General features: G+C 34.0%; 1 protein-coding gene across 1 annotated transcript in view; it reads left to right on the top strand.

Annotated features, from left to right (window-relative positions):
* LOC131145461 (AMSH-like ubiquitin thioesterase 1) overlaps nucleotides 1-19090 on the top strand; it is a 33981-nt gene that overhangs the window by 11864 nt on the left and 3027 nt on the right. Inside the window, exons 6-11 of the mRNA XM_058094547.1 lie at nucleotides 4440-4545; nucleotides 4616-4662; nucleotides 4878-5205; nucleotides 5394-5483; nucleotides 5561-5623; nucleotides 5713-5787. Coding sequence (XP_057950530.1) covers nucleotides 4440-4545; nucleotides 4616-4662; nucleotides 4878-5205; nucleotides 5394-5483; nucleotides 5561-5623; nucleotides 5713-5787 — 709 coding nt within the window. The remainder of the gene's footprint in view (nucleotides 1-4439; nucleotides 4546-4615; nucleotides 4663-4877; nucleotides 5206-5393; nucleotides 5484-5560; nucleotides 5624-5712; nucleotides 5788-19090) is intronic.

Below are 19090 nucleotides of genomic sequence, written 5' to 3'. Positions count from 1 at the left end.
TTCTAGGGAATAAATTAGGAAATTTTATTTTTTGAATAAAATATGAAATTACTATTTCAGATTCTAGTAGTTTCACTTTTCTGTTTTCTAGCCTAGAGATCTGCTGATTTGATTTGCTGGTTTTGTGGTGATTTGATTTGCTGATTTTGTGGCCTTCCTAATTTGGTGGTCTTCCTCTACTATTTATCTTGTAATCATGTCTCTTGGAATTCAATAAGAATGGTTTTTCTTCTTCTAAAAAACCCTTCATGGTATCAGATCCTCATGCTCTTTTTCTATTTTGTTCTTTCTTTTGATGACGTCGTATAAGTCGGCGATGACCCGCGCCCAAAGAAATCCTACCGGATCTTCCGGTACTTCTGAAACCATTCCGCCCAATCCCACTATTCCTCCCAAGTCTATATCTGCTGATTACTATTCCCAAAATTCCCCTTTATCTCATGGTTACAAAACTCAATGGGCATAAGAAACCATGGTGCGAGCATTTCCAAAAACCGTGGCATACAAAGGAGACGTGTTGGAAGCTTCATGGTAAACCAGCAAATTGGAAGCCAAATTCCAAACATGACGGTCAAGCCTACCAAGCCATTGCTGAAGAGACTCAGGAGCCTTCTACCAACTCTGATGCAGTCCCTTTTACCAAGGAGCAATTAGAGCACCTGTACAAATTGTTTCAATCTCCAAAACTGTCCTTAACTCCGTCTTGTTCTTTGGTACAAAAGGGTAACTCTCTTGCTACTGCGTTTTTTGGTGTTAATTCCTAATTCTGTTCATTCTTGGATAACTGATTTTGGCGCAACTGATCATATGACTGGTTGCTCCAAATTGCTCTCGTCCTATAGTTCGTGTGCAGGCAATGCAGGCAATAAAAAGGTCAAAATTGCAGATGGTTCACTCTCGGTAATTGCCAGGATAGGAACTATCAAACTCACTTCGTTGTTAACTCTCCATGATGTGATCCATGTTCCAAATTTGTCTTGCAATTTGTTGTCCATCAGTAAAATTACCTCTGATCATCAATGTCAAGATAATTTCTACTCTTCTTATTGTGAGTTTTAGGAATTGACTATAGGGAGGATGATTGTCGATGCTAAGGAAAAAGATCAACTCTATTATTTTGACAATGGACCTAACTCGAGTAGACAATGTCAAAGTCCATCGTCAAAGTACTTGCTTAAATTCTGTTTCTGTTTTCAAAGATAATGATATCATATTTTGGCATTATAGGTTAGGCCATCATAGTTTTCAATATTTAAAATAGTTGTTTCACAATTTATTTCGGAATAAAAGTCCATCTTCTTTTCAACGTGAAGTTTGTCAGTTTGCTAAACATCATCGTGCATCCTTTTCCACCCAAGCCTACAAACCAACTACACCATTTACTGTGATTCATAGTGATATCTGGGGCCCATGTAGAACATCTACGTATTCTGGCAAAAAATGGTTTGTGACCTTTATTGATTATCACACGAGATTAAGTTGTGTTTATTTGAGGAAAAATCTGAAGTGTAAACAATTTTCAAAAATTTTTACACCATGGTACAAACACAATTTCAAATAAATATTCAAATATTGCGGAGTGATAATGGTCGAGAATATTTCAAAAACATTTTGGGCCAATTTTTTCTCGAAAAAGGAATTGTTCATCAAAGCTCTTGCGTCGATACTCCGCAACAAAATGGTTTGACTAAAAGAAAAAACAAACACTTATTGGAAGTAGCTCGGGCATTGCTTTTTACCAATCAAGTACCTAAATATCTTTGAGGTGAAGCCGTTCTTACTGCTACATATCTCATAAATAGAACGCCTAATAAGGTTTTAAGCTTTGAAACGCCTTTTGATGTTTTTCATAAGTTTTATCCAACAAATCAGCTGTCTTCTTATTTACCACTAAAGATATTTGGTTGTACCGCTTTTGTTCATATTCATAGTCATAATCAAGGAAAACTTGAACCCCTAGCCACAAAATGTGTGCTTGTTGGTTATGTTCCCACTCAAAAGGAGTATAAATGTTTTGAACCTATTTCCAAAAAAAATGTTTGTTACTATGGATGTTACATTCTTTGAATTACATCCCTATTTTACGTCTCATCTTCAGGGGGGAACCAAAACAAAGATTTGGCTGTGTTTCATGATTTTTTCTAAACTGAAGACTTGCAAAATGATCCTTCTCCAACTTTGATTATTCAACCTGAAAACCCAAGCTTTATTATACGAGGAGAAAGTGAGTTGAGTTTCTTAGATATGGAAAAGGCAGGTCTTCCTACAATGCCATCTCATGATTTTCATGATCCTATAATGACCTAACAAAGGAGAAACAGAAAAAAACACCACAGCGTTGGTACCATTTGACATTGTTTACATGCAACAGAGGACAACTTGAAAGAAAGGGTTACACTGTCCAGAATCTGTAAACCCTCTAGGTGATGTCCTCACCGAGCCTTTACCTCATGTTCAGTCTATTTCATCTTCGAGTTCTGAGTCCTCTAGTTCTGAACCTGAGTTTGGTTCCAATCTCGAGTTCGATGATTCTGAACTTCCCATTGCTGTCCGGAAGAGTGTAAGGTCTTGCACCCAACATCCATTGTCCAATTATGTGTCATATGAAAATCTCTCAGTTGTTTTTCATGCTTTTACCTCACAATGCACTTGGATTGTAGAAGATGAGCTTAAAGATGATTAATTTGGAAGACATGCGGAAGTTGTCAAAGTTTCTCACTACTGCAGCACACTGTTCGCATATTGTAGCAAGAATAATATAGCTGCCTGCTGTTTTGATCAGTTCTAAATTGTACTCTTAGGTAATGTTTGGTTCATGGAATAGTCATTCCTTGGAATAAGATGGAATATAATGAGAAATTTGAGAGTTGAGGGAATAGCTATTCCTTATATATTCTTTATTGTTTCACATGACATGTAAATATGTACTAGGAAAGGAATAGACATTCCGATAGTGAAATTTGATAATAGTTATTCCTTTTTTATTCCTTGTTATGGATTCATAAAAAGCTTCAATTTGTTATGGTAATGACATAATTTTTTATATAACTAATTTTAACTAACTAATTATAAGTGATCTATTCCTAGGAATAGGCATTCTGTGAACCAAATGTAACCTTACTTTATTTTGTTATGGTCTCATCCTCTTAGCTCAGATGTTATGTTTCAACTGTTATTCAGGTGTCGCATGGCTAGCATTTTACCTTCTAATGATATTAGACAACTAATATAGATGAGGTTTATTTGTAATCAAGGGCTAGAATTAGAGAGCTGCAGTATCTCTTATCAAATTAGCCAGAGTCTGGACTGATTGTAATGACTCGTATTTTTCATATTAATGTTAGCCTCATAGGTTATTCAACTTCAGAACCAATTTCCTGTACCAGCTCAAAACTTACTGCTCAAGTTCTTGCCTATGGTTTGTTTCTCTTTGCTTTAGCCCCCATTTGAAATTTGGAAAACATTACGGGAAGGAAATGAAAATTTGAAAAATCCAAGTTTTGATGCTTGGTTATCAAGGAAAGTGAGAGAGAAAATAAAATATATAGCAAATTAGTGAACATTATTTGGTTTTACAGATCATTAGCATTTGATTTTTCTTAATTTTTAATCATATTTGTATAAATTTTTTTATTTGTAACACTATTTAATTTCAAGAGAGAATATAACTGAAAATGATTTTCCTTCTTATTTTCCTTTCCTTTCCTTTCCGCAAACAAAATCGTTGATCCTAATGGACCTTCACTGATTTTCTAGCATACAATGCATCATATTTGTATCTTGCACACTCGTCTATGGCTATATGAAATCATTACAGCTGTGAATATGTTGCATATTTTCATATTCATGTAGATGAATTTTGTTAAAGCTTGATATACATTGTTGGCCCACAACCTAATAGCTTAAGCTTTTTGGTAAAGTGGCAATCTAACATGGTATCAGAGCTGGTTACCAAAAAAATAGATGCAAAAGTACTTCTATTAACTTGAGCAATATTTTGCGTTTGAAGACTACAGTTTTTGAGTTAATTTGTCCAAAACAAAATGTATAAACTAGGGCTGTTCTCTGCGCAATCATTTTGCATGAAAATGTATTAATATGGAGAATCTTATACGCACTGCTTTTTTCCCAGGCCATGGGGCTCTGCTTTTAATTTTCTCCTGGCCCTGAATTTTTAGAAAGTTTAGTGCATGCGATGATGGAATGTGGGTTGGTTTTCAATCATCCATCACATTCTTTGAATCATCCTGTAGCTGGTTTTTTTTGTTGTACAGGGAGGATTTCTGATTTCCTTGATTTTTCCTTTTATTTTATTTTATTTTTCCTTTTTCCTTTTTTGATGTGCATTTTTCTCTCTTATAATACAATTTTTTATCAAAAAAAAAATCTGTCACATTCTTTGGTCTTCTTGTTTACTTCGCATTTGCATGTTTGTGTAGTTCACTAAGTATCCCACGTCCAAGGGAGGAAACTCTCTCCAGACATTCTATTTTGGGTCCAAATGGGCTTCGTGGGCAGTGGCAGCCTCCTATCATTGACAAAGGGGTATGTTCACTTCTTGTATATTTTATTTTTTTAATTAATAAATCATGCTGACTTCACACATGTGAATTAGGTCCAATATCCAAGCAATATAGACTTGATTCCAGTTGAAATCCCAAGGTTTGACTCCTTTCTGAAGTACTGTTGTTTCCATCCTGCATTGTAATTCAAATCTAAACTATGGGAAATAATGTCAAAAGACTAATTTGCGGAAGCTTTATGTGTTTTATGAGAAGTTTTAACTTCGCAAGTGTGCTCTCTCCATGATATTATTTGATCATGTCTGAGTTTGTATTAATGGATTCCTTTCTTATGTTCTCTTATTGGGGAAACAGCCTGCTCCACTCAGTAGAAGATGGGCCAACAATAAATAAAGACTATGGCAACTCTGACCATGAAAAATCTGAACATGAAAAATCACATTTGGAATCAATACTTACGCTGGATGATGATAATCAGGCGCATCGTGCTGTGGAACCTTGTTCCATGATTTCTTTTGAAACAGCTGATATTATCAGACAACCTTCTCCTCCACCTGTACTTGCAGATGTGCAAGATTTGATCCCCGCTCTGTCAACTCAGGTTCCTGATGCAGAGTGTAAAATGGAAAAGCCTCTGCCTGATGGTTTAGTTCATTCTGAATCTCCTCTAGAATTGCACATTGTGAGATTGACAGTCCCCATTCATCTTTGTTGTTTTTGGTTTCTTCATGAACGTGTTTTTCTTTCTGGAATGATATAATAGTGTAGGATGGCTAACATTTTTTTGTTATTCTATATGCTGTGGCTTAGTCAACAACAATTGATCTGTGAGAAATGGTCCTTTATCCAACCACTTGTTTTTAATTGCAGTCAACCACGATGATGGAGAGCTTCATGAAGCTTGCTAAGTCAAACACTCAGAAGAATTTAGAAACTTGTGGGGTTCTTGCTGGTTTGCTTGTAAGTTAAAATAAATTAGCATTCCTGTGCTTGGTTTATATTACCATGTAATTTATTGTTTCAAACTTTTTGTGCAGAAAAACAGAAAATTTTACATCACTACTCTCATAATACCAAAGCAAGAATCAACTTCAGATACCGTAATGCATTTTCTCTACATTTGCATCGCTGTTTCTTGTCTTTTGTTGAATGACATTTATTTGACTGTTTTCTCAAATGTCAATATCAGTGTCAGACAACAAATGAAGAGGAAATATTTGAAGTGCAAGATAAGAAATCTCTTTTTCCCTTAGGGTGGATTCATGTGAGTATTTGGTGGGTGATCATATTTCTATTTTAACCTCCTGCTGACGTATGAGTTAAATAAAATTCATTATGGCTGATATAGCTTGAGCCTTTCTTGTCCAAGATGTACTCTATTTTGTTTGCTTGTTTGGTGCTGTTTCAACATCCAAAGCTAGTAGTTGATTGATGAGCTCATCTCCCTGGAGTCCAGGCTGTAAAGTCTGACAGTGGGATATTGCACTGAAAAAAAAATGGTGTTTTCCTGTTCAGTTAGCTGGCAATAAAACTTCTTGTGAATTCATCTGGTTCTGATTTTTAATATTTAACTGTCCTCTCTCAGTCTCTCTCTCTCTCTCACACACACGGACTCATGCACATATACATGGAGACATTTGAAATATGCTTTCCTTATGGCACCTAGAGGCACCCAAAAGGTTCTAGATGTGCTTTCACAGGACACAATTTATCTGGAGAGGATTTATTGAGCTCAACATATGGCACCCCTTTTTTCTACTGCATTCTTTCTTAGGTTAGCATTACTATAGCATGGCATCTGTTTTTTCTTTACCACTCTTTTGTATGCCGTTCATTTTTCTCACTCTCTTGATTTTTTATATATTTTTATCCCTTATATTCTCCGAAATTATAGTATCTTTTAGAAATTTCTTCCTCCATAGAACCTTTTTTGATCTATGTTACAGTTTACAAACTTGAGAAATTTAGTTGATTAGTCCAGAAACAATCAGATTAGGAGTGGGGAAAGTAGAATAATAAACAGGAAAATAGAAGAAAGAGAGCAGTTTTTCGCAGAAGACTATAGTGCTCCTAGACCTGGTTCAGGTTTAATTGAATATTTCCTCATGGCAAAGATACCTTCCAAATACAACAACAACAACAACAACAACAAAAATAAGCCTTTAGCCCCACAAGGTGGGGTCTGCTACATGAATTTTTTTCTGTCTATTCACTGGATTGAGAGTGTTTTCCTCTATTATATGCAGGGTCATTAAATCCTTCCACACTAACTCGTTTCAAGTTATTTTAGGCCTATCCCTACCTCTTTTCATGCCAAAAACAATTACTCACTCCTCCTTACAGGTGCTCTACTAGGCCTACATTTCAAATGCCCATGTCTTCGATCGGTGCTATGCCTAAATTATTGCATATATGCACATTTTTTACTTTATCTTTTAATGTTATACCACTCATCCACCTTAACATTTGCATTTTAGCAACTTTTACTTTTTGCACATGTTTCTTAGTTGCCCAACATTCTGAATCATAAAGCATAGCTGGCCTCACAGTCATCTTAAAAAAATTTTCTTTTAAGGGTATTCTATGATCATAGAACACAATTGATGCACTCCTCCATTTTACCCAATTTGTTTTAATTCTATGTATTATGTCTTCTTCAATTTCTCCTTCTATTTGCATAATAGATCCTAGATATCTAAATCTATTAGTTCTATTAATCTCTTGATTATCAAGTTTAATCTTCTCTCCACTACTACTCTTTACATTACTGTAATTACTTTTTATATATTCTGTCTTATTCCTAATTATCTTAAACCCTTTAGACTCTAATGTGGCTCTCGAAAGTTCTAGCTTAGATTCAACTCAGCTCCTACCATCATCAATCAACACGATATCATCTGCAAATAACATACGCCAAGGGGTCTTATTTTGAATATTCCTAGTAAGTTCATCAATTACTAAAGTAAAAAGATAAAGACTCAAAGTAGAACCTTGATGTACACCTATTGTGATTGGAAAATCTCTAGATTCCCCTCCTACAATCCTAATCCTAGTCACTACTCTATCATACATATCTTTAATGACCTTTGTATATCTCCTACAAACCTTCTTTTCTAAGACCAACTAAAAACTTTCCTAGGTACTCTATCATAATTCATAAGCTTTCTCTAGGTCGATAAAAACCATATGCAAGTCCCTTTTCTTTTCCCTAAACTTTTCCATTAAAGTTTCTTCAAAGATAAATAGCTTCTGTTGTTGATCTCCCAAACATAAAACCAAAATATTTTTTGAAATTCTAGTTTCTAGTCTTATGCTATGTTTAATTACCCTTTCCCATAATTTTGTCATATGACTCATAATTTTAATTCCACGATAGTTATTACAGTTTGAATATTGCCTTTGTTTTTGTATAAAGGTACTAATGTACTTTTCCTCCATTTTTTTGACTTTTTCTTGGTTTATATAATTATGTTGAATAGGTTATTAACCAAATATTTCCTTTATCCCCTAAAAATTTCCAAACTTCAACGGGTAATTTATCTGGTCCTATAGATCTTCCGTTGTTCATATTTTTTAATGCCATCTTAACTTCAGGAACTCTAATTTTGCAAATAAATCTTCTATTTTTAGTCTTCTCCTCATTTGTTACTTCCAAGTTCGATCTTTCATTTTGGTTTTCATTAAACAACTTATCAAAGTATCTTCATCAACTCTCTTTTATTTCTTCTTCTTTCGCTAAGACATTATTATTCTCGTCCTGTATACATTTTACATCACTTAAATCTTTCTTTCTCTAGTTCTAGCAAGTTTATAAATATTTTTTTCTCCTTCTATGTATCTGGTCTGGTATATAAAGTATCATAAGCTCTATGTTTAACTTCACTAATAGTTTTTTTTTTTTTTTTTTTCATTTTTTCTCACCTCTGTATATTTTTCAAGATTTTCCATATTTCTACAATTTTGCCATATTTTATAGTAAATTATTTTTGTCTTAATGACCTTTTGGACTTCTTGATCCCACCACCAACTTTCTTTAGTACCCGAGTATCTTTCTTTGGACTCACTTAAAACCTTTTTTGCTGTCCTTATGGTAGAATGAACCATTTTATTCCAAACAATATTTGCATCTACCTTATCCCCTGCAGTCCAGTCACACTCTTTAATCATTTTATCTTTGAATTTTACTATAGTATCTCCTTTCAAGCTCCACCATCTAATCCTTTTGTGTTGATTTATGTTACTTTTTTTCCCCCATTTTTTAATTTGTATATTTAATACTAGGACTCTATGTTGTGTAGCCAAACTTACACTTGGGTTAACTTTACAATCCTTCCAAGATAGATTATCCTCGTTCCTAGTTAAGAACAAATCTATTTGGCTTTTATTATGCCCACTCTTGAAAATTATTAAGTGTTCTATTTTTATAAAACAAGTATTCAATATACCAAATCATAAGATATGACAAAATCTAAGATTGTATCACTGGTCTCATTTTTATTTTCATATCCATGGCCTCCATGTATCCTCTCATAGCCTACATTATCCTTTCCAATGTGTCCATTCAAATCAGCTCTTATGAATGTCTTTTCAGACTTTGGTATTCCTTGTAAAATACTATCCATATCTTCCCAAAATTTTCTTTTAAGACTTTTTGCTAAGCCTATTTGGGGAGCATACGCACTAATGACGTTCACTATTTTCAGGCCTAGAGCTATCTTGATTTTAATGATCCTATCCCCTATTCTTTTAACATGTACTACATTATCTTTTAGGTCTTTGGCTACAATAATTCCCACCTTGTTTTTATGTTTCTCTTGTCTAGTGTATCAAAGTTTAACTCCTAATTTTTCAATTTCTCTAGCTCTCCTACTCATTAGATTAAATTAATTTTCCTTCTAAACATTATTTCGACTATTTTCATTCTTTTGCTCGTAAGAGTCTCTATATTCCAAGTTGCTAATCTAATCTTAATTTCTTGTACTAACTTATTGGCCCTCTCCCTTCTACTGATTCGATCTATTCCCTTGACCTAGGTGAGTTTGGTAAGAATTCATAGATCTGACAGAGTTTTACACTGGCTGTCAACTACCTAACACAACTTTGCTCCTTTATCTGGGTTTAAGACCGGATGTGTGTACAAAGATAATTTGTGTTACACAAGCGAAGTACAGGTTTGAGTTTTTTTTTTTTTTTAATGCAAACTTATTTCACCTACAAAATACAATAAAACAAAATACCATAAGCTATATTACATGCTGCCAATTAATTCTTCCTGCTAAGGAGGTACATTAATATCACTTAATACCAGCTCATTTTACTGCAATTAGAAAATGTTGATTTAAATAAGGACTTTGTAATAAATATCTTAGTTGATTAGAGGAAATTAAAAAAGGGTGACAACAATCTTCTTCATTGCAACATTTCTTACAAAGTGGCAAGTGCACTTTGATGTGCTTTGTCCTCATCTGATTCAAAGTGGCTTGCACTTTGAGCTTTTGTCCTCTTGCAAACATCAGATTGCTAGCATTGTAGATAAAAACCTGATTATCACTTGAAACATCGGATTGTTAGCATTGTAGATGACAACCTGATTATCACAGAACTTATACATTGTCTTTGTCACTGGGTATCACATCTCTGACAGATAGGACTTACTCGACACCCACTCACTGACCCTAGATGCAATAGTTTGATACTCATATGTCAGAAGTGGATCTTGCTATCATAGTTTGTTCTTGTTATGCCACATAACATGATTACCATCCATGCATGATAACTGATAGTAGACTTTTAATCTTCAATTGAACCAGCCCAATGAGCATTAGAGTAGCCCCCAATATCAAAGCTAGATTTTTTGATAGCAAAATAAGAAATTTATTGATAGAGTAAGAATTTACGGCAAGGACAATAAAACATCTCCCTGTAGAAAATCTGGGACAAACCAGAACCAAAATACAGAAACAGCAAAAGAAAGAAAAAGGAAACAAACAAAAACCTTATCTCCCATAATCAAACTATAAGCTTGTGCCAATCTTGCTGAACATCCAAAAAGCTCACTCCTTTGAAATGTCCACATAACAACAATGTCATGTAATGAATATTTTCCCAAACCAGCATGCCATTCAATTTCTTCCTTGAAAAGTTATATGCATTATGTTCCAACCAGTCCCTGCAGCACCGCTAAAAAACATCATTTCCATAATGCAGCCTTGTCCTTTCTCCTTCCAAAACCCCCAAATGAAATAGCCAAAAAGTGCTCCACTGATTCCACAGACCTAGCTTTCTCCCTAAACACCAAATGAATTGTTCCACTCTTTCCAAGCAAAATCACTATGTAGAAAGAGATGAGATGTTGTTTCCGAATAAAAAATTAATATATATTAAGAGAGAGAGAAAATACAAGCAGTAGGTATAAGGATTCCTCAAAGAAAATTAACACAAAAAATAAGACCACCCCAAACCAAAACTGCCCACGTCCAAACCACTATTATCCTCCACCAAAGACCCTATCTAAGCTTAAATATAATACTACCTAAGAAAGCTTTTTCAGAAATTTCCCGTCATAATTGATGGAACATTGCAAAGAAGCCAATTCCCGTTGCCCCTTCCTAGCCTTGATTTTGCCTTCATGCAAGCGAACTTCCTTTCCTTCTAAGTTTACTAGCCGCATACCTTTCTTATCCAACATATGTTGAATACATGACACAAAATAAATATTTATCTCATTCTTCTGAATCTTATCTTCTATCTCTTCTAATTCATCATTCCTCAATCCAAGAATTTTGTCTAGATCATCCATTGAATACCAAGAATGAGCCCCCATAAAATCAGAATCATTTGAACCATAACCAAGTTGTTCAAGAAACTTATCTAAGAAAATCCCTTTATCACAATTAAGATCACTATCCATATCACCCTCCTCATCTGATATGTATCCTGACATCTTCTCCAACAAAGTTTCCCCACTAACTATTTTGTTTAAAATTGTTTTCATTCCATTCGATTCTTCAATGTAAAAGTTACCATCATTGTGTTTGTTGAGAATCTTAACTAGCCTATTATTTGCCCTAAGATTCCCCAATTGAGTCATCCCTAATATCCTTGCTCTTCTATCACCCAAGAGTATAAACCTTTAATGCTGCTTCCTTATCTGCAACATGAGACTCCTTTACCCCATCCATCCTTGCCTTCTTGTTATTAAGTCTTGCATCATCTTGATTCTTGTTTCAAACAGTCAAACCATAATCTCCATAAGAGCCTCCTTACACCCATCCTCTATATTAACACTTTGGTAAACTCATCTATCTTCAATAAATCCCTTCCCCATCCATCTTCTCACTACTTGACTTCTCGTTTTGCTTATCCGTAGTCCCCCCCCCCCCCCCCCGGCGGTCATAGAATCAGTACCACAATGATGTTTCTCCTCCATTTTATTGCATTGCCCAAAACCAGTTTTGCAGTGCCCATCTGTGTCATCACCCATCTTCGTAGCCACCTTTTCCAAACTTCACACCTGGTTATAAAATGATTTACCTAAAACCAAAGGATGCTCAATAGAATTCTCCAATGGACTTTGAGCCTAATAACTAACGAAAGGACTTTGCAAATCCAAGGATTTGTCTTGGGCTTGCTCTGGAGAAAATAAGTTAGTTGGAGCATGCTTTCCTTTAAATACATTTGGGTCAAGACAAATAATACCTAATATATGACCCAATTTCAAAGTAATTTGTATAGTCCCCGGCCCACCCAACTCTTAAGCCCACTTCTTTATTCTTGGGCTCCTAACCCTCAACCCTCTCTACATCACAAACCCTAGCCGAAGTGATGTCCTCTCGAACATTTGCCACTAGCATGCTCACCGGAGATTGCACCGTACCTCCACAATTGTTGCTACTCCATTCACCTTGTTGGATCTTTGGTGACGATTCTCCAACCAAGGCATCCTTCCAACTTCGATGACTATTTGGTTGTGTAGGCAATAGGCTCCTTTCTTAACTCTCCTCTGGGATTAGGGATCATCTGCTTACCTCCTAGCAACTCCAAGGCTTCAAGGAAGCTGTGCCAATTTTCCTCTTTCAATCCCCTTGGAATGAATATAGAGTTTCGCTTGTTGTTTAAGTATACTCCCGCTTCCAAGAATTTTCCTTTGCAATTCGATCTACTCACCACCCAGAAAAGCAATCTACCAAATGTTTTGTGTCAATATAAATGCTCTAAGATGTAAATTAAGGGAGATAAGTCACACACCCACCTTGTAGCCAAAAGGGTGATTTTAGTCCATTGAATTTTGACTCGTGATCTCTCCTCCAAATGAACAAAAACCCTTTCCCCAAACTTTTCCAAACACAATTTGCACTAACTTGAGGGGATTCTCCTCCATACCTTCTTTTAGACCAATTCAATGATGGAGTACTTTCGTAGGAGAGAAAGAGAGCAAGAGCGAGAACAAGAACAAGTGAGAGAGATAATTCCGAATAAAAGAGTATCGAAGCAGGAGAGAGATTTTCGAAGGTTTGTTGGAGCAAGAAAGTGTGATTCTTGAAGACCTGTCATAGCGAAGAGAAAGAGAGAACGGAGGGGCAGTCACTAGGGTATTGCCAAAGAAGGTGGACACCTAATCGAGGAGAAATTGCTCTTGTTTTCGAATTATTATGCCAAAGCACTCAAACATATGGAGGAAGTGCCTTTAGTGGTCTCCTAATTTGCAACCAGTTATTTGCATTGATTCTATTAAGCATGACCAACCTAGATAACATCCTTATTTTATTTTTATTTTTTTTTGGGGGGGGGGGGGGTTGTACTTTGGCCTTCAAAATAACATAGTAAAGAGGGAAAGAAGTATTAGACTGAGTCAAGAAGTCACAAAATGATTTACATGAATACACCCTTGAAGGATCCATGGACGAAGAACGAGAATCCATTCCCAAAGAAATATGAAAATTATTCAACAAAATCAAGGAGGATAGCCCATCCCACTCCCTATCATTAAAAGATCTCCTAAAATGAAAATCCCAAGAAGCCAGATGGTTATGATGCTTCCCTCTTGAAGAATCTTCCCTTTGGCTAGAGTTATAAGAAGTAAGTTTGGGTTGGATGAGAATGGTCGGGATACCAATAGTAATTTAAGATGTTCTTTAGGGAGTTTGTGGAGATCCATTTCTCAAATTATCTTTTACCCCTCACACTAAACTTGTGGTGGGGAGGGGGTCACGTATCCACTTGTGGAAAGACCCTTGGCTAGGTAATGTTGTTTGTCCGCTTCTTTCTTTTGTCTCTTTCGTTTGAGTGCTGACCAAAATAGAGCCATATCTTTGTCTATTAGGGATTTGAGTAGTCCTTTGATTTCCTGGAATCTTCAGTTTAGGAGATCTCTTAATGATAGGGAAGATGGAGGAGTTGTCTTCTTATTTATCTTTATTGGACGGAAGTAATCTTTCATCGGGGAGGGATGTGCCTCTTGGTCCTTGGATTAGTCAGGAGAATATTCTTGCAAATCTTTTTTTGATTTCTTGATCCATTCTAATTCTTCATTTCCGCTCTTTCCTATAATATGGAAGGCGAAGGCTCCCTCAAAAATTAAGCTTTTGCTTGGTTGCTTGTGCCTCATAAAATAAATACTAACAATTTGTTGCAAATTAGAAGACCTTTGAAGGCTTTTTTTCCCAATGTTTGTGTACTATGTTTCAAGGACTTTGAGACAACTTATCTCCTTTTACACTACAACTTTGCTTGAAGTATTTGGAATAAGCTGTTTGTTATTATGGGGCAATGTTGGGTATGCCTTGTATCAATGAAAGACTTTCTAACCATTTCTTCCACAGTTTTGGTAGGAGGAAGGAAATTTTCGATTTCCATCACCCTCGAAATCAAAATGGTAGTCGATTTCCGCCTTGCATAATTTCTGTTGAAATCTCAACGAATCATCCGAAATTTATCGAAATCTCGAAATTTTAGCGAAACTTGTCAAAATTTTAACTATACAATGAATTTTCATCGGAATTCAAATTAGAGATTTAGGAGTGAAGTGAAATTTCTCTTTTAATTTATTTTATTGAAACAAAAGATTATTACAAGTGCTTTTGAAATTATATGAAAAAATAAACTTACAGTAACATTTTATTTAACCATTCATGTCTAAATTATCATTATTTGTATAATAAATAATTTTCAAATGATTTATAATCTCATTTGCATTAACTGAAATGTACATTATCTTACAAATATGTTTGATACACATACTATTTTACAACTTTTCCACCTCATACAAAACATAGATGTATTTAATTTTGTAATATATTAGTCCTAAAACTTATATTATTATGTTTGTTAACCATTTCTAAAATTTCACAAATAATTCCATGCTTTAATACTAATTTTTGTTATTTTTTCAAATCGAAATCAAAATTGACATTGAAATCGAAATTTTTGTACTTTTGGAGCTTTGAAATTTGAGTCAAAAATCGAAATTTAAGACCTTGGATAGGGCAGCCTTATGGAGGTTTGGTTTATTTGTAGTTTTATGGGGGATATGGATGGAGCTAAGGCATGGATATTCTCGGGGAAAAAAATTAATTTGGGAGCTAGTTTGGGATAAGATCTAGTATTTAGCATCACTATGGTGAGCTGGATTTTATTTTTTCAGAGGAAATAGTTTGCAGGAGATTCAAAGAGGTTGAAGGAATGTGCTGGCTTGTTGAGGGGCTGTCTAGTATCACTATTCAAAAATTATGAAAACGAAAACTAGTAATGAAGACTAAAAACTAGAAATAGAAACTAAAATTCAGAAACTAGCAACTTGTTTGGTTAATATCTATAACGCAAAGATAAATTAAAATTTTAATTAAAGAAATGCTCATTTTCCCTTTAATTCAAATATTTTTTGTAAAAAAAATGTGATTTAAATAATAAAAAATTGCAAAATAATACAAATTAAAAATACTATAATAAAAAAATTATTATAATTATTTTACTTAATTGTTATATTTATCAAATTTCACTTTACAATAAGAATCTTATTGTTGATAGTATTTAACAAGTGATACCAATGTTTGAAAAGACATTCATAGGAGTTGATTTGAATGGTCACATTGGAAAGGATAATATAGGATATGAGAGGACACATGAAGGTCATGGATATGGAGATAAAAATGAAGCCAGTGATACAATATTAGATTTTCTCATGTCTTACAATTTGGTTATATTGAATACTTGCTTTATAAAAAGAGAAAAACACCTAATAACTTTCAAGAGTGGGTACAATAAAAGCCAAATAGATTTCTTCTTAACTAAGAACGGGGACTGTCTATCTTGTAGGATTGTAAAGTTATTCTAGGTGAAAGTTTGGCTACACAACAGAGTCTTAGAATAAGATATACATATTAAAAAATGGAAGAAAAGGAGTAGCATAAATCAACGCAAGAGGACTTGATGGTAGAACTTGAAGAGAGATAATATAGTAAATTCAAAGATAAAATGAACGAAGAGTGTGATTGGGTAGTAGAGAATAAGGTTGATGCAAATACTATTTGGAATAAAATGGCAAATTCTATTGTAAGGATAGCAAAATAGATTTTAGGTGAGTCCAAAGGAAGATACTTGGGTAGCAAAGAAAGTTGGTGGTGGGATCAAGAAGTGCAAAAAGCCTTTAAGACAAAAAGAAATTGGTATAAAATTTGCCAAAATAGTTAGAAATATAGAAAATCTTGGAAAATAAAAAGAAGTGAGAAAAAAATGCAAAAAAGACTATCAATGAAGCTAAACATAGAGCTTATGATACTTTATATACTAAACTAGATACAAAAGAAGAAGAAAAAGACATTTATAAATTTTTTAGAGCTAGAGAAAGAAAATGCAAAGATTTAGGTGATGTAAAATGTAGAAAGTATGAGAGTGATATTGTCTTAATTAGAGAAGAAGACAAAAGAGAGGTGGCGGAGATACTACGATAAGTTGTTTAATGAAAACCTAAATGAAAAATTGAACTTGGAAGTGACAAATGAAGAAAATATTAAAAATAGAAGATTATTCGCAAAATTAGAGTCCTTAAAGTTAAGATGACATTTAAAAATATGAAAGGTGGGAAATCTATAAGACCAGATAAAATACTAATTGAAGTTTTGAAATGTTTAGGGGATAAAGGAATTATTTGGTTAACTAATATATTCATTAGTATTATACAAATCAAGAAAATGCCAGAAGAATGAAGGAAAAACTTGTTAGTACTTTTGTATAAAAATAAAGGCGATATTTAAAAATGTAATAACTATTGTGGAATTAAGATTATGAGTCATACAAATGAAATTGAAATTATAGGAAAGGGCAATTGAACATAAAATAAGATTAGAAACGAAGATTTTAGAAAATCAATTTGGTTTTATGCTTGGGAGATCAATAGTAGAAGCTATTTATCTTTTAAGAAGTTTAATGGAAAAGTTTAGGGAAAAGAAGGACTTGCATATGGTTTTTATCAACCTAGAGAAAGCACATGATAGAATATCTAGGGAAGTGCTTTGGTGGATATTAGAAAACAAGGGAGTTTGCAGTAGATATACGGAGGTCATTAAGGATATGTATAATAGAGGAGTAACTTGTGTTAGAACTGTAGGAGGAGACTCTAGAGAGTTTGCAGTCATAATAGGTGTACATGAAGGTTCTACTTTAAGTCCTTATCTTTTTTACTTTAGTAATTGATGAAATTACTATGAATATCCAAAATGAGATCCCTTGGTGTATGTTGTTTGTAGATATTATCATGTTGATTGATGATAATAGAAGAGGAATGGAATCTAAGTTAGAACTTTGGAGAGTCGCATTAGGCTCTAAAGGGTTTAGGATAAGTAGGAATAAGATTGAATATATGAAATGTAATTTCAGTAATGTAAGGAGTAGCAACAGAGAGAAGATTAAACTGGGTTAATCTAGAGATTAATAGCACTGATAGATTTATATATCTTGGATCTATTATGCAAGGTGAAGGGGAAATTGAAGAAGATGTAGTATATAGAATTAAGACAGGTTGGGTAAAATGGAGTGTGACAAGTGTAAGAAATTAAGATGCAAGAAAAATAATAACTAAACTAAATTAGTGAGACAATTACAAAAAGAGAGGCTGAGGCATGGTAGGATCATTATCCTTAAAACCAATTTCGCGCCTATGGAGAAAATCTTTCAGTGCAAATAGTCACAACGCACATGATCTCCAGGATTACTCAATTAGGCTTGAGTTTGTGTGCACTCACAAACTCCAGAGCTTTAGGAGCTATAGTATACGGTTATCCAATGTAGAGGAAGGAAAAGAAACAAAAATAAGATGATAGCAAAAGAAAATAATAACAAGATATCTACTAGAGACTACTACTAGATGATGGAGAGAAAACAATACGTAAGAAAGAGAAGGAATATGTTTCTTTGGTTGTGTTTTTGAAAGGGCTGGAGGTAGCCTTTTTATTTTTCGCATAAAGGAGTAACTTCCAGCTAGTTATTGCAGCAGATTGATGATATTTGACTGTTCAAATACCACCATTAATATCTAGCTGCTGGAAGAAATTAAATAAATAAAATAGTTGAAAAATAGCACCAAGAAAAAATTGCTACCATTAGTCCACAAAATAAAAACCAAAAAACTGCTTGAATTTGAAACATCTCCGACATTAGGTGTGTTGTGTGATCATAGAATACCCTTAAAATTAAAAAGAAAATTTTTTAAGACAGCATAAGCCAAGCTATGCTTTATGGTTCAAAATGTTGGGCAACTAAGAAACAACATATACAAAAAATGAAAGTTGTTGAAATGCAATGTTAAGGTAGATGAGTGGTTTAACATTAAAAGATAAAATAAGAAATAAGCATATATGCAATAATTTAGGCATAGCATCGGTTGAAAATAAGATAAGGGAGGTGCAACTTAGTTGGTTTGGGCATTTGAAATGCACACCTAGTAGAGTACCTATGAGGAGGAGTTAGTTATGGTTTCTGGCATGAAAAGGGGTAGGGGTAAGCTTAAAATAACTTGTAATGAAGTTATTAGGAAGGAATTAATAGCTAAAATCTAATAAAGGAATATGCTCTAGATCGGGTGAATTAGTGGAAAAGGATTCATGTAGTCGACCCCACTTAGTGGGACTTAAGCCTTGTTGTTGTTGTTGTTGTGTGATAAAAATCCTATTATAAATGACAATACATGACAATTGAAAAATAGTAAAAATATTTTATAATTGGATTTTATTATTATTTATTATTATTATTTAAATTATGGATATTTTTTTATTTTAATTTTATTTAAAATCATATGAGCATTTGATTGAATGATTTAAAATCAATGAAAATCATAAGATTTGGTTTTGAGTTTTTTTTTTCCCCCAAAATAGCTAAAAACTGACAACAGAATCAGAAAACTAGTAATGTAAACAAATGCTTTTCTCCACTGTGTAGAAAACAGTAACGATACCAAACATGCCCTGAGTTTCTTCTTTCTTGTAGATTTTAGTTGTTTTTTCTGGTTTGGCCTGGATTTTCTTTGGGAGATGTCTTATTCTCCCTCTTGTAAATTATTTTCCCATTAATGTAAT

Source organism: Malania oleifera, chromosome 13 (genome assembly GCF_029873635.1).
Source record: "Malania oleifera isolate guangnan ecotype guangnan chromosome 13, ASM2987363v1, whole genome shotgun sequence".
Classification (NCBI taxonomy): Eukaryota; Viridiplantae; Streptophyta; class Magnoliopsida; order Santalales; family Ximeniaceae; genus Malania; species Malania oleifera.
The sequence above is the reverse complement of the archived record's forward strand: the minus strand, read 5'-3'. Positions and strand labels throughout refer to the sequence as shown.